General features: G+C 33.8%; 1 protein-coding gene across 1 annotated transcript; it reads right to left on the bottom strand.

The window, feature by feature from the left end:
• Positions 1 to 551: 551 nt before the first annotated feature.
• Positions 552 to 11965, bottom strand: ANGPTL5 (angiopoietin like 5). The gene is made up of 8 exons (XM_054270073.1): positions 11864 to 11965; positions 9992 to 10139; positions 8914 to 9041; positions 8448 to 8541; positions 7600 to 7700; positions 3156 to 3276; positions 1935 to 2120; positions 552 to 871 (listed from the first exon to the last, which is right to left on the bottom strand). Exons 1-8 carry the CDS (start codon positions 11963 to 11965, stop codon positions 552 to 554), a joined length of 1200 nt encoding a protein of 399 aa, XP_054126048.1.
• Positions 11966 to 15047: the final 3082 nt, after the last annotated feature.

The raw sequence follows: 15047 nt of genomic DNA, 5'->3' as shown, positions 1-15047 counted from the left end.
CGTGTATAAAAATCAGGCCCTTATGGTATACAAAACCTTATTTATACATTGAAACAATTGTTATCTTGCCTGATAAGAAATACAGAAAGAAAAGATGCTGGAAATTTAACTTAAGATGAAGTATTTTTCCAAAATATTACTATGAAAATGGCAGGTACATGTTTTTTTTTTTTAATAAAATTTGCTGAAACGTCTTGCCAATTTAGATATGTGGAGAGCATAGAAAGAGCACATTCAAAAGTCAGCATTACACTTATTTTTATAATTTTTTCTGCTGGTTCTGAGATTTTTTAAGAGACAGTTGAATAAAAGCTGACAAACACTCAGCTTAATCCTTTTTCTGAAAACTCAGTTCTTCTTGAGGCCTTCTTTCTCAAGCTGGAACACTATAAATGCTGACATTTACTAATAAAAATTAATAACTATATTATAGAAATATCTAACAAAGTTTTAAGACTGAACCATTCAAGTGAAGATGAAAGGTATTTATGATTGTAGTGATACATCATTCCACATAAGTGCAAAGAGAGATATATTTCTATTTTCATACGTTAATGGAAATATGGATAATTGGTTCTCCGAATTTTCATGGAAACTGATTTAATTTTGACTGGCTTTTTGTTCATTGTCCATGTATCCCAGTGAATGCCAGTTGCAAGGAATCTCCCTCTGTAGCGATGAACACCATTAAGATTTGCAAGGCCACACTTGTTGAACCACCATCCCGTGTTATCACTGAAATTACTGCAGCTCTTTACTGGCTGTCCTTTAATAGTGCACATTGGCCTGCATCCATCATTATCAACATCAAAAGTGCTGAAAGGCATGGAATTTTGGTTATCTTCTCTTCTATATCCTCTAAATGCATCACCTAAGTACAACAGATAAACAAAACCATAAAGTTATTTACGGAGAAATGTTTCTTACTTGATGCACACCCTGCAAACTTTTCCTCTGAATTTATTAAAAAAGTAGAATTCTTCAAAAGCAGTTCAAGAGCACCAGCTAATGAGCTGCAAAAGTGCTAAAGATGCAGGGAAAAAAAGAATAAAATACTGAGAAATATGGAAGAAGTTAAAATTCAACAAAATGTCTTCATATTTTCCTTGCTTTTAGCAATGAATGCTGGCTATGAAGGTAAAGGCTTCTGTCTTCCTCAAAGACAGAGGAAGAAGAGATAAAAGTAAACAAAAAGGGTTGCAACTTCAGATTTTCCAGTAACATGCCCAAAGCCCCAGAGTGAGTCATGAAACACGATGGAATTGTTGAAACACAAAGGTCAGTTATTACTGTCTCTGTTGTCTTACTAGAGAACTTACTGAAGAAATAGTATTTTTCACAAATGCAGAGTAAAGCACTAACACTTTTAGAGATTAACTATTTCATTGATAATAACGACCATTCTTGCATAACACAGAAAAAAGCAGTAAGACATGATGCAATGCTTAATGCAAATCTTTGCACGCTTAGTGTATTTATGCTATTAAAGGAGGTCTGGAATTAATTTGTGTCTATGCTTCACCCAGCAACTATTACACACTGTAGAACAGCCTTGTTCCACTCAGTTTCTTTCTCTGTCCTTTGTACATGACTATCTGGGCACTTCTGAATTATCCAAAGCATCAGGAAGACTGCCAGTAACATCTGTGATGAGATAAAGGGCATCTAAATAATTGAACCATTAGGTAAATAAACACTAACACCTACAAAATCCCTTATTTATTTTATATATATATCCCATTCAATTTTATTTTTTTTTATTACAGGCATAATAGATCACCATATAATTAAAATTTTATCTGCATAAATGTTCATTATATACCAGAGAAAGACACATTAGAAATAAAATTTTTGAAGTTAATTATTATTCTTTTGAATGTGTTTTTTTTTCATATTAAACTACCTTTAAATACTTCTAGGAAGGAAGTTCTTACCAGCATTTCCTGAATAATACCCCAAATGGATCTTAAAATAACATGATTCATCCTCTATCCAAAATCCATCATATGAGGCATAGGCATGCTTGTCATTTTCTGATTCCAAATCCACATAAAGACTGAAATGAGTGGCCTTTTGATTTACAATGTCAAAAATCTTCCTCAGTCCAAGCCAAAATTCTCCTTGAAGAGAAATATAATATATAGTCTAGAAATGGAAACTGTAAAAGAAAAAGTGATTGTTTCTGTTTTTTTACTTTCCTTCCTGAACCAAATGTAATAAAAGTTGCATGATATGCTTATATTCCTTTGAAAGACTAATGAAGGAACAGAGTAATCTTCCCATTTCCTTAGGAAATCCCTAAGAAAACCCATGTGTGCATCATGGGTTTTGTTCTCTGTGATATTTTTTTAGAAAATTGTCCAGATGATAGATTTCAAATATTTGTCTGCAATATATCCTAGAAGACCACAAAAACTGGATATGCTAAAGATCCACTTGCATGACCAGAACTCAGTATCACTCCTAAGGGCAATACAGAGAAATGATAAATGTTAGCATTCTATGAAATGCAAAAAAAAAAAAAAAAAAAAAAAAAAAAGCAAACCCTATTCTCAAAATTTAAGCTCTGTTCTCAAGATTTGCTGCCTCCATAAATCACAAATGTAGCCTCATATGAGCTGCACTTCTTTGTAGAGAAAAGCTGCATGCTTCCATCATTGCAATCCCAGATAAACTTCTGAAAAAGCAAATGGGTTTAGTCTGGCAGGATTAAAGGTGGCAATAAAAAATTAATATCACAGTTGTGTTGGTATAGGGTACTGAAATATTTCCATTGTTAATAACTTTGCATGCCCTATGGTGAAATATTTTTGATTTTTCTCTACTCTAAGGAAATGAGTGATTCAAACCAACAAAGGCACTCTTTTTTTAATCTGAAAAGAGAAGAAATACAATCTATTATTTCAAGCAGAAAATATAATATTTTTTACACTCTTGTAAGACTGCAATAACTAAAGACTCTAGTGGGGTTATAGTCATTATCAGGAAGATCACACAACAGATTTGATTTCAAAAATCCTTAAGTAAAAACAAGACTTTTAAGAAACAAGAACTTCATACTGCCAAAACTACCACGCAATTTAGTGGAATGTAGCTCACATAAAAGCAGGAGAAATGTGGGATCCAAAGCACTTTAGAGTATTTAAAATTAATACCAGTAAGATCACCAAATCCATCCAGATATTCAGACCATGTTCTCTGAAACTGAACAATTCCATCAGTTCTTTTCTGAATCACAGTCCATCCACCTCCTCGAAAATCCATGTCACACAAAACCTAAAATAAACATAGGCATGATTAAGCATTCTTGAAGCAGTTTTTATGAAAAACACATTTTAATTAAATAAAGGTGGACTATTCAGAGTTTTGCTAAGTAACATGTTTTTCAAATATCTTTTAAAAAAAGCTCTAAGAAAATAAAAAAATAAAGCTGCAGTATTTTCTTATATGTTCTTGTTGAACTGTTTGATTAGGATATTTCTTCAACCAGTAGAAACTGCTGTGTGTAATAGTCTGCTCATAACAAATATAATAAATAAGCTTTGATAAATGTCGCTGTAACATATCTAGCATGAAAGGGAAGCAACTTGCAATGTCATGTATTAATCAGGCAGCATATCATTGATACAGGTAGCAACACCAAATAAACTTGTATTGCAGCAAAGCAAAATAAACACAACTTCTTGTATGTTCTCTGTCACCACCACGCCTTCTTCCAGAGAATGTGTTTGTGGTGCCTGGGAAATTTAGAGCCTTTAATAAGGGTGAGGAAACAGAAAACAGTGATAGCAATAACCCAGAATACAACAATAATTTGCAGCAGCAAAAACCTCTACATAAGAAGTGGCCCCGATCCAGGAAAGTCCCAATGTGAACATATAACTGCCTGCAACTGAGCAATACCACTGCATGCATAAGATCAACTCTCAAATTTATGAGTCTTTAGGAGTCTTTGCTAAAATTTGTGCCCAGCAGTATGTCAAATGGCAGTGGTCCAGCTGCCATCTGCTCTGCTTTGGAATATCACATTATGTGGCACGTTTTCTCCTCAGCCCATCTAACTTAAGATTTGTAATTGACTTTCCTAAGTATATCTGCAGTGCCAAATCTTGATCAGTTCTAACTGGGATTATAAAGTCTGGAAATCTAATTTAGAAAGAGCATATTGCACATTTATACACTGCACTCCCTAAGTTATTCAATGCAGTTCTAAGGGATTGTATCCATAATTAGTGTTTGAAAACAGGGGCTCATTTTTGTCTCCAAAGGTGACGAATATCAGAATTAACCTGGAAAATGCTTATAGGTAGTGAGCCAGTAAGCTTCTTGTGGTAACAAAAGTAAGTTCAGAATATAATATTGGCTGTGATAACACTAAGCCGATGCGCAATTGATGGAGTAAAGTACAAAATATTTTTGATGTTACAGGAAATGTACAAAATGAAACAAAATGAAACATGTTTCAGAAAAGAGAGATTTGCAGTCTTAGTCAGCTGATAAAAGTGAAACTAGGTGTAAGTCAGTTTAACCCTCAAAAAAATTTGTGTCAGACTGAGCATTACATGTTGCACCTCCACTGCCTGTGGTAGCCAGATATTTTTCAGTAAACCAGACTTACTCCTTAGCAGGAAAATATCAATATTATAGTTAGAGCCTCTGTGATTTAACAATGTCTTCTCAATGAATGACAAGAAAGCAACAGGAAGAGCTGCAATTTGATCTAATACACCCTGAAGGATCTTGGACCTTCAAGTAAGATACTTCAGGCAATTCTTGCAAAACAAATACTAAATGAATCATACTAAGGTTTTTGTGCATGAAAAAAGAATTGTGACCTTTATTCCCTGGAGAGTCACATGCTTATTTCAGTCACCCAAGGAGGATAGAACTGGAACAAAAAGAAATACAGAAGATTCCAAAATGAATATTTAGATGAAAATACCTAAACCTCATTCAAAATAATACCATTGCCTCATCCACTGTCTTGAGTAGATAATTGCATGCTTGGCTACTCCTCTGATTATGAGTCAGAAATACTATGAGGATCCCACTTGGTCATAACATCAATCTTCGGTCCAATATAAATCAATGTGAGTGTTGATAATTCACAGAAGGAGGGGATATGGTTCTACATGAGAGGCCATTAGCCAGTTAGATACAGCACCAATACATACACCAGCTAAATAAAAATATTAGATAGGTACAGAAAAACACAGTTATAGCTGTGTAGTTTTCTTAATCCCTTATGGAAATGTTGCAATTGTAAAGCCTTATAATAGTTAATCTGCTTTACAGTTTGCTCTGTCTCATATCATGAAAGGTATGAAGGACATGATTGTGCCAGGTACAAGCTAAATTAAATGAGAAGGAGGACACTTCTACTGAATATTTCTTCCACTTTCCACCTGCAGTGTGTATAAGAGGTATACTCTAAACAATTGCATAGTTTGTCTGATTCAACTGAGAAATATCATTGATCTAAATTTACTGATTGAAAAATGTATCAGAAATTGGTCATGGTTCATTTTTCCAAAAGTAAAAATTGGTTTTAATAATCTCATTAATAAATGCTCAGGAAAAAGCTCAGGAAAAAGCCTAGTTGAGAGTAACTTTCTGAGGTGACAGAAAGCTGCCACTGCCACTAAAGCTAGGTATTTTTATTGCTCCTGGCATCTGGAGTTCAATTAGCCCAAATTAAGCATAAAAATCTATACTCACTTTTGGAAACATGAGGTATCAAACATGAAAAATAAGAATGGGATCACATTTTCTAAATAGTTTTCATTTAACTGATATCTTTATGCATATTATTCTAAACACATTTTCATTTAGGTTCCATTGCATAAAAATACATTTTATTGCTGCAAAGGTCTTCATTTGATATAAATTGTTTCATGTTGGTTTTTTTCTTGTTTTCTAGTTTCTTACTGTGATTTTCTTCCTCTGTATTTTTTCTTATTTTGCTGGTCTGCAGAACATTTAGAACTCTTGGTTATTAGCCTCTAAAAGATGCTTTATAATTTTTTGTTTATGTTCAAATATCTTGATATTTTTGTCTATCTACCATTTCTCTTGTATTCTTTTTATGCTTCAACACATTAAAGAATTCACATTAAGTAGTTTTCCTTAAAATAACATTCTTTATGGAACACATATTTTAGAAATTTTTTCTCTGAGAGCTTTTTGGCACTGTCTTTCAAGTTCTGTGCAACATTTACCAGACAAGAAATGAGACACTCACGACGGCAAACATTCTTCTCATTATTTATTGTTACCTTGTTCTTTTAATCAAATTGCTATGATTTTTCTTTTCTCTTTCTGGAATTACCTTCAATCCAGAAGAAATTATTAAACAGATGCAATTTTTGCTATAGTTGCATTTTGCTCATACTACAAATATGGTTGTTCTGTGAACACTGCAACATCTTTGCCTTTCTTTTACATGGAAGGGACTTACTGATGAGTTACAGATCTTTTTCCTGAGCTCCCTGCATTGTATGGAGAGAATGACAGGTTTTTATATCAAAGGTTGCAGTATCAAGTTCATATTTTTCTTTTGAGATGCCAGCATAATTCTGAAACCTTTTCTTAACCAGTTTAAGCTCCTTTTTGTAGGATTTTGAAGGGCTCCGCTTGGCTAGAGATAAAGGGATTCATTTTTCCTTTGTTACATATAAAGGAACACTATGAAGATAGATATTAAACCTTGCTAGTTATTGCTTGGCTTAAATTCCTTGTTTTTTCTTCAAAAAATAATGACCTCAACCTGTATGGCAAAGTTGAAGGTTTGAAAGTGCCATGTCTACCTTTCTACTACGTATAAGTCCTTCTCTAAATAGAACAGCCTGAAATGGAAATAAACACAAAAAACAAAATATTCCTTGTGTTTGAAAGGATCTTAATAGTCATAGTCTGAGGAAATTAACCCAAAACTCCATTCTTCTAGATAAGCACTATTAATCTGAGCAATTACATAAAGTGCAAGCAGTGATAGGAAGCATGATTGCTGCAGTTTGTTTTAGGGATATATCCTTGTCTTAGGAATATAAATCCTGCAAACTGCATAGAAAAACCACAATTTTAGATCCCCCTGTGCCTCAAGACTGGATTATAATGATACTCAGATAATGTTTCTATTCCTCAAACCAACATCTGCACCTACACTTGGATGACTCTGCGTCCATGTAGTCCCATCACAAGGGAAGGCAACGTTATACAGACAAATCACTCAAAATCTAAAAGTCCTGTCTTAAAAGCCACATGAGTCAGTCAATTGCTCTTCAGTTTTCCATCTCTAAAACAGCAAAGAACAGCTCTTCTCCATATCCAAAAGAGGTACTGGTAAACACCTTGGGTTTTCCTCTTTGGTATTTTTCACTGCATATGAAAACTGACAATGGACTCTTATGACAGAGATTAAATTTCTTTATAGAAAATAAGAAACTTGTCAAAATTATATGAAAAGCAGACATGTGCAGATGATTTAATACATTTTTCATTCATCTGTTGAAGAATTGTCATGGAAAACACTTTAAGTCTATTAAAAATATTCTAAATGTATATTCTCAAGCAAATTATGACTAATAATAAATTTATTACCTCAAAAGGATAATTTGATCCTTCTGGATGGATAATGTACAGACCACTTGGAGTTTTTGAAACTGAACCAACAGTATCTTTAATATGAGTACAGTCCAAACCTAGAGAAAAAAAGGTATACAAGGAAGTTCATGAGCAAAATATGTTTTTTAAAAAATACAGATTAATACAGGAATATTACTTTTCTTGGTGGCATGAATTATTTAAAATATAATTTTCTTCTCATGCAAACTTTAAAATCATGCTTTGTCATGAATTTATCTTGCAAATTAAAATTCTCTGAACACCATTGAGCTTCTAAGTACAAATGACACTGTATTGACAAAGTTCTTTCTAATCTTAATAGATATGATATATACCTATATGAAATTAAAGATTATATATCTGGGTCCATTTACTGATTTTTTTTATTTATAACACCTGGACCATGAAAAAGATATATTATCTGAGAAATAATATTATATTTAGACTTGTAAAAGCCTTTCCATCTTAAAGTATGCACAAAAAACATTCCATTTGAAGAAGGATACTGCAGATGCAGTATTCATTTCATTGCAAAAGAATGTACCATTCAGCAGCCTCAGATCACTTACTAGCTAATAATCATACTTGGTATTTTACATAAAAAACAGCATGCTAAATAGGATGCCCAGAGTTGTCAGTTGCAAATGATTTAAAGCAGTATTTATGATAACACTTTTAAACAGTTTATTAAGTTTCCAAAGTTTATTTGTTACTAACACAGGATAAATGTCAACGTAGAATTGCTTACCTTTGCTTTAATTAGCTCCTTTTCAAGATACAAAGAAAAAGGGAAGGTGTCAAGCCTACATCTGAAAAATACTTACCATGAGATTGAACTGCTTTATAAGGAAGTGGATCCAGATGTTTTCTCAAAAGTACTGTGTTCAAAAGAACAAGTTTGTTCATAAGTTCATTTACCTGCAAATTCAAATAAAAGATCTTTAATTAGGTTGCAATGAGAAATTTTACATTCTAAAGATTTTTTTCCTGACTCCTAATAAACATAATCTGAAGTTAATTTTTGTGATGTGTAGTAATTACTAACGTGAAGTAATGGCCCTCCACCTTCCCTACTGCAATGTATGACACTAAGTTGTGAAATGGGGTGCTTACCACTCCTTGTAGAAATGGAACTCATATTCCAGAGGTACAAGGACTGGTGATAAAACATTCTAATGCTACTGGTTTAAAGACAATTTAATGGTTTCATGAGCCATATTTTTCCTCAGAAAGACAACACCTGCTGTGAGAAATAACAAATACAAATCTTTATTATAAAGGAAAAAGTACCTGATTAGAAAGGTAATCCAGCGAAGACTGTTGATCATCCATCATGTCTCTTACCAGCTTTTTTGTACTTCTGGCATATTCAGCAAGAGAGTTCTGCAAATTTCCTTCAGGAAGAAATATGTTCATCCCTTTTGTTTTCATAACTCTAGAAATATTCTTGACTAAATGACAACATACTTATTTATGACATCTAAATGAATATTGAAGGTATTTTACCTTACAGCACCTAAAAGTGAAATGAAAGCAATACAGAGACCACAGATTAAAGCCAAAGGTGCTAAAAACTTCAGACTTCCTGGTTGCAGTACAGACATCTTAAGAAGGGATGGATCTTCTCATGTTTTGAAGAATAAATTAATCTTATCCTTGGATAAACTGGACAACCAGTTAATGTATATCACAGAAATATAAATGCATATGATAAAAGACAGATATATATAAGACTTCTTGTCACCTTACATTTGCTCATTCATTGTACTACTCCTGGTTTTTGCTCTGATGCTAAAAATCACGATCATCATCATAATGGCATATTATAATAATATATATTTTGAAATCATATGTGAAAACCAAGAATTTGCACAATTATTTTCAGAGACTGACTGTATAATTTGTTGTGTAGTTTGTCAAGCCAGTGCATAGAGAATATCCTGTGTAAGCCTCCATAAAAGTAAGGTGAAGTACACATTTACTCCCATGTAACTGACTAATTAATTAATTACCTCCCACTTACACCTCCACACCCAGCTATGATGTTTAAATGAGCAACAGACATCCTCCTCTTCCTCTCTAATTGAGTGAGATACTGACATTCAGAGCATAACAGATCTAGGTGGGTTGTGTGGCTGCTTGGATTTGCCTGTCTTCACCAATGATTATGTCACACCATCTGCATCCCTAAAACAGGGTAACCCAGATTTTCTGGACAACACAGTTTGGGCAGCAGGGTCACAAGGCTGTCACGTGTGCTCAAGAAGATTAAAAAATAAGTTTGCACAGCATAGCATAGCAGAGGAGAGGATTGCATAGCATGGCACTGCACAGCTCATCACTGAAAGTATTCTTTATGAATACATACTGCACATGTAATGTTTGTCCCCTCGTAAAATTTTAGCTTGAGCATCACATGGTACAAGGCATTGTTCTTTTTGTTTTGAAATATCTGCAGATTTATTTTTCTCTTCTGCCTGGAGTGGTTCCTCCACAGCTCCAACATTCCTTGTGTCCTGTTGTACCAAACAATGGAGGGGGAAATAAATTGAACATAAAGCACACATAAAATAGCTCAGTTTGTCAAAATGAAGTATATTGCTTCACAGGACTTCCTTCAAAACCTGTTTTTTAAAAGCTTTATCAAGCAATAATTGACAGAGCTGAGACCAAAACTGATTAGATGTTCTCTGCTTAACCATACCTCACAAGAAAAAAGTAGTGTTAGAGATAAAGAATAACCTCTATATATTAAAAAAATACCCCCACCATTTCTGGTGAGGTATTATACTTGTAAGCACTGTAAGTGGGAGGCAAGAACTTGCAAATTCTGCATTTTAGGAATCACCACACCCAACAGGTATCTCAAATGCTAATGAACTTATTTTTGGCTTTTGGATTGACCAGATATTAGCAAAGTACTTTTACTCTTGAAAATCCCTACATTAATTATTTAGACACTGGTCAAGGAAGTAGTTGCATAAGTTTTTAACTTATGCACACAAGCAGTCATGATAAAACTTATGCAACCACTGAGAAGATTTGCAGACCAATTCAGCAGTAAAAGAAATATTTTAAATGTTCTTATAGGGGAAAGAATAAAGGGACAGTATTTGTGGGCAGACAATTATCTGAAACAGTAACAATAACAGCATTAGTAAAAGTAGCTCCACCTATTATTGTTATTTTAAAATTGTATATTCATATTTAATAGTTTTTCTTCCATGGTGCCATATGACATAAAATAAGGGAATGCCTCTGAATCATCACTTAAAGAAATGACTAAAAGGAATTAAAAAAAGATGTGTCATTGTCAAAAGACTAAGCAACATATTTTCATATGAGTCTTTGTTTGATGATTTCATCATCTCAGCAAGACGTTTATAGTGTGTTCATATATTGTGTTTTCAATGTAAATAGGATCCTTAGAAATGTCAAGATTTTAATGAAAAACAAAAGTTATTTAGACTTGAATACATCTTCATCATAATTGTTCTTTCCTGCTCCAGTTTTCTCTTTCTGCAATTGGTACTACACCAGCAAGCACTGAACAGGGTTTTTTGCTCTTAAAAAGTGAAAGGAAAAATTACAGAAAACTGTTAACAAAGGAATTTTACAAAAAAAGGTTTCTGAATTACTAATATAATTTCATTTTATGCCTGGAGAATGATAGAGAAGCAAAAGAATGTGTTTCTTTAATTTTGAAATAAGCACAAAATAAAGAAAGAAAAATTATGCAAGAGTTATAAACAGATCTCTAGAACTTATAAATAGAACACTTGAAATTATAGCTTGTTCCAGGGCTATCACAGCTACTCACCAGATGTTCAATTAAACACTGTTAAGCAAATATTTTTAATCAATATTTATAATCAATATTTATCTTTACCAAAAGCCAACATGAAACAAGAAATTAAGTCTGATCTCAGCAATTCAAGCAAGAACTGACTCTGCCAAAACCAATAGTTACTCTGCATTTAAAGTCATGCAGACGAGATTAAAAATATGACATAACAACTGAGCTGTGAGACAGGACATTAACTCAAAAATGTTCTAATATATTGAATTCCTACAATTTCAATGTAGTTTCTTTTCTCTATCTGAAAATACCTGATTCTTCTGTATTTTCATATCTATCTTGAATAAAGCAATCCATATTTTTGGAACATCTGTCAGTTTTCTGAGAAATCATTAAGTTACATTAATTGTCTTATCTGAACAAAGTAACAGAAAATCTTACCTTAGGTGAACAAGGTAGGCCATTATTTATGACAGTCTCTCCTAAACCGAACAAAAAGATATTAAGACAAATAAATGAAGTTACCCTAAAGTGGTGGCTCATCTTTTACTTGAAGAAATGCAAATGTTTTGATGAGTTTCAAATTTCTGTGGAAAGAATTGTACACTATGAAGGCCTGATCTAACTATTTGGGAATGTCTACAGCACAAAGGGCAGCCAACACATCACTCTTTTACTGCCTGGATTTAATAAACCACATTTCAACTGCACAGCAGATTTTATATATTACTACTTGCATCCTCAAGGAAAATTACTGCTTATCACCGCTACATGACACATCAAACATATATATTTTCATTGTGATAAACTCTGACAGATTTTCTTATATGCTATTTTTGAGCATTTGTGTATATTTGGCATGAGTGTTCTGGGCTACTTGAAAGAAAAATTAGTATTACTTCATGTTTTCAATTTTTTACCAAGTTTTTTTTTTTTCATTAAAATTAAAGAGTCTGTATTGCTGTGGTGGTAGTGCACTAGAACAGGCTGTGGAGGCAATTTGGGAATATGTCATCAAAGTGATTTCAAAATAGAAAACTGAACAGACATTATTTTAAATTAGTACTTTGTATTAAATAGAAAATCTTTTACCAGGAGAATAATAGCAGTATTTTGGTCTCACTGGTAGCCCACCCCTTGTAACACAGGTACTGAGACTATCATTCAGTACAATGATTTTTATCCCTGAAAAAAGTCAAAGTACGAGAGAATGGCATGAAAAAGAAGAAAATTAAATGTAGTCCACAGAAGCTTAATTAAAACTATGAGGCACTTAAGATTTCACTCAATTCCACTACTTTTGTGTCTTGAAACTGGATCTGATAGTCTAAGCAAAAAAAAAGTTCAGAAAGGTCCAACATGTTTATAGAATTTAGACATATAAGAGAATTTAAATCATTTGTGATCTGGCTGAATAAATGAAACCTCAGCTTCCAATGTACCACTGGGAAACACACTTTCTAAAGGATCTTCAGAATACACTGTTCAACTGCACCTTACACTGGTGCAAGAAGGCAATGCTCCAAATTTGGCTTGGTAATCTCCACCTCTAGTGGAGTAGTTAATCTCCACCTCTATCTAAAGCTGGAATACACTAGAAATAGCTTTTGCTACTAAGATTTGTTGGGACCAACCAACATTTGTTGGAAGTGAGGATTAATACACTTTTTAATCCAATGTTTTCTTTTAAAATTATTAGCTAAATGGTACTAAGAACCTGTAACTGAGAAGAGTATATTCAACTGCCTGTGAAATTCTGAACAACTTTGGCTCTTCTTTATCTCTCAAAATCAAATTTTTAATTTTTTTCAAAAGTACCCCACAGTACATAATAGTTTTCCAATATGAGGCTTACTAGGGTATAATTAGTGCATCAGTTGATGCTTTCTCAAGAAGATGCAGATTGTGATCATTAGTTCAGTCTCAGGAAAAAGGTGAAAATATTTCCATGGCTCTCTATATATCATATTAAAGGCAGTTTTTCTTCCTATTTCTATGTACATCAGTAGGCAGAGTGACAAAATTCAGGAATGGTTAAAACAGTCAGAACATCAACTTCTCCCATGCAGTTGCCTACACAGCTTGGAGAAAAAGTATAGGGCATCAGCAGATTAATCCTCCACTGGGACAAGAAGAAAAGAAAAATATGTTTCTGCAGCAGAACAGCTATGCTCCAGCCTTTAAATAAGACTTGTAATAAATTTAGAATCCATCCCACAAAGTTTTAAGAGATGATCTTTATCCTTCAATGGAATATCAGTGGCCAGCCCCAAGTAAAGTTTACGAAACTTCTTTCAAATCTGAGCAGGACCTTCCATTCTGTAGCTACTTAAAATCAGTTTTTTTGCTGCCCCAGAATAACCATACACTTCTGAATTGCATGGGCCCCAGCTTGTCACCTTCTTGTCCCACCATCTGAAAGATGTGAGGTTACTCTTGAGGAGATCCAATAACCATAAAGGAGAACTATGAAGATTTAATTAAAAAGTAAACAAGAGAAAGACAGAAATATATATAAACACTGAATAAGTTCTGAATCTCAGAAGGTGTCTTAAGGTGAAGATGCAAGTTGCACTCTATTAGATGAAAAATTTCAGTAAATCTAAGGAAGCTCAAAATCTGTCAGTGGCATGAGTTGACCATGACCTTCAATCTTCCTAAATGTGACATGGGCCCAAATTCTGCAGTGTCCCAGCTCTGCCTCAGTTCTGCTTGGGTGACACAGTTCTCCAACCTGATAAAGCCTTCTATTGCATCCTAAATGAAACAGTGCATTTTATCAGGCAAACTGGGATTTTAAATGTGTGAGTAGGTTGAAAAGCACACAGTGATAAACTGACAACCATTTTTCCCCCTTCTGCAACACAACAGAGCAGATGGGGCAAAGAAATGGTGAATTTGGGGTTGATTTTCTGAACTAGAGGAGAAAGACTTCGATTTTAGGGTCATCTCAATGGCAGTAACTGGGATACTGTAAATATTAAACACACTTGGCAACCTGACCACCACTGGTCTTGACTGTAAAATGGTAACAGCAACACCCACTTCCCAAACTGTGCTACAAATATGGGGTGGGGGTCTGTGCAGAAAAGTATTTTACAAATGCAGAATACTGTTTTTTACCTTCCTAGTCAAAGACATAGAACAGCTGCACACTGAAAAAAAAAAGGGGAAAAAAAAAAAAGGAAGAATTGGTTTAAGCTCAAATACACCAGCCAAGAAATGTCTCGCCAGGAAACCACCGAGGCATTTAGCCTGTTGCTGACAGCTCATCAGAGGCAGGGCAATATCCCAAGACTACACACCCTACTTTATTTAAAAACAAAAAAAAAAACAAAAACAAAACAAAAAAAAAAAAAAAAAGAAAAAAAATTTGCAGTCTTAAGAACAAACTGGAGGAGTTTTTTGTATTCTTTTTTGTGTAAGTGTATTTATGGATTTTTTAATCTTTTTTCTGTAATACTCATCATTTTGTGCATCAACTGCATGAAACATCTTTTGGTAGTTGATGTTGTTATGTTGTTATTTCTGCACCCTGTGTTTAGGAAAAAAAGTTTATGGGGTTAACTCCAAGTCTTCAGCAGGCCTGAGAGGCACCGCAGAGCTCTGCACACCCGCACGTGGT

This window comes from Melozone crissalis, unplaced genomic scaffold (genome assembly GCF_028551555.1).
Source record: "Melozone crissalis strain CALT ecotype California unplaced genomic scaffold, PUWL_Pcris_2 ptg000008l_1, whole genome shotgun sequence".
In the NCBI taxonomy this organism is placed as follows: domain Eukaryota; kingdom Metazoa; phylum Chordata; class Aves; order Passeriformes; family Passerellidae; genus Melozone; species Melozone crissalis.
The sequence above is the reverse complement of the archived record's forward strand: the minus strand, read 5'-3'. Positions and strand labels throughout refer to the sequence as shown.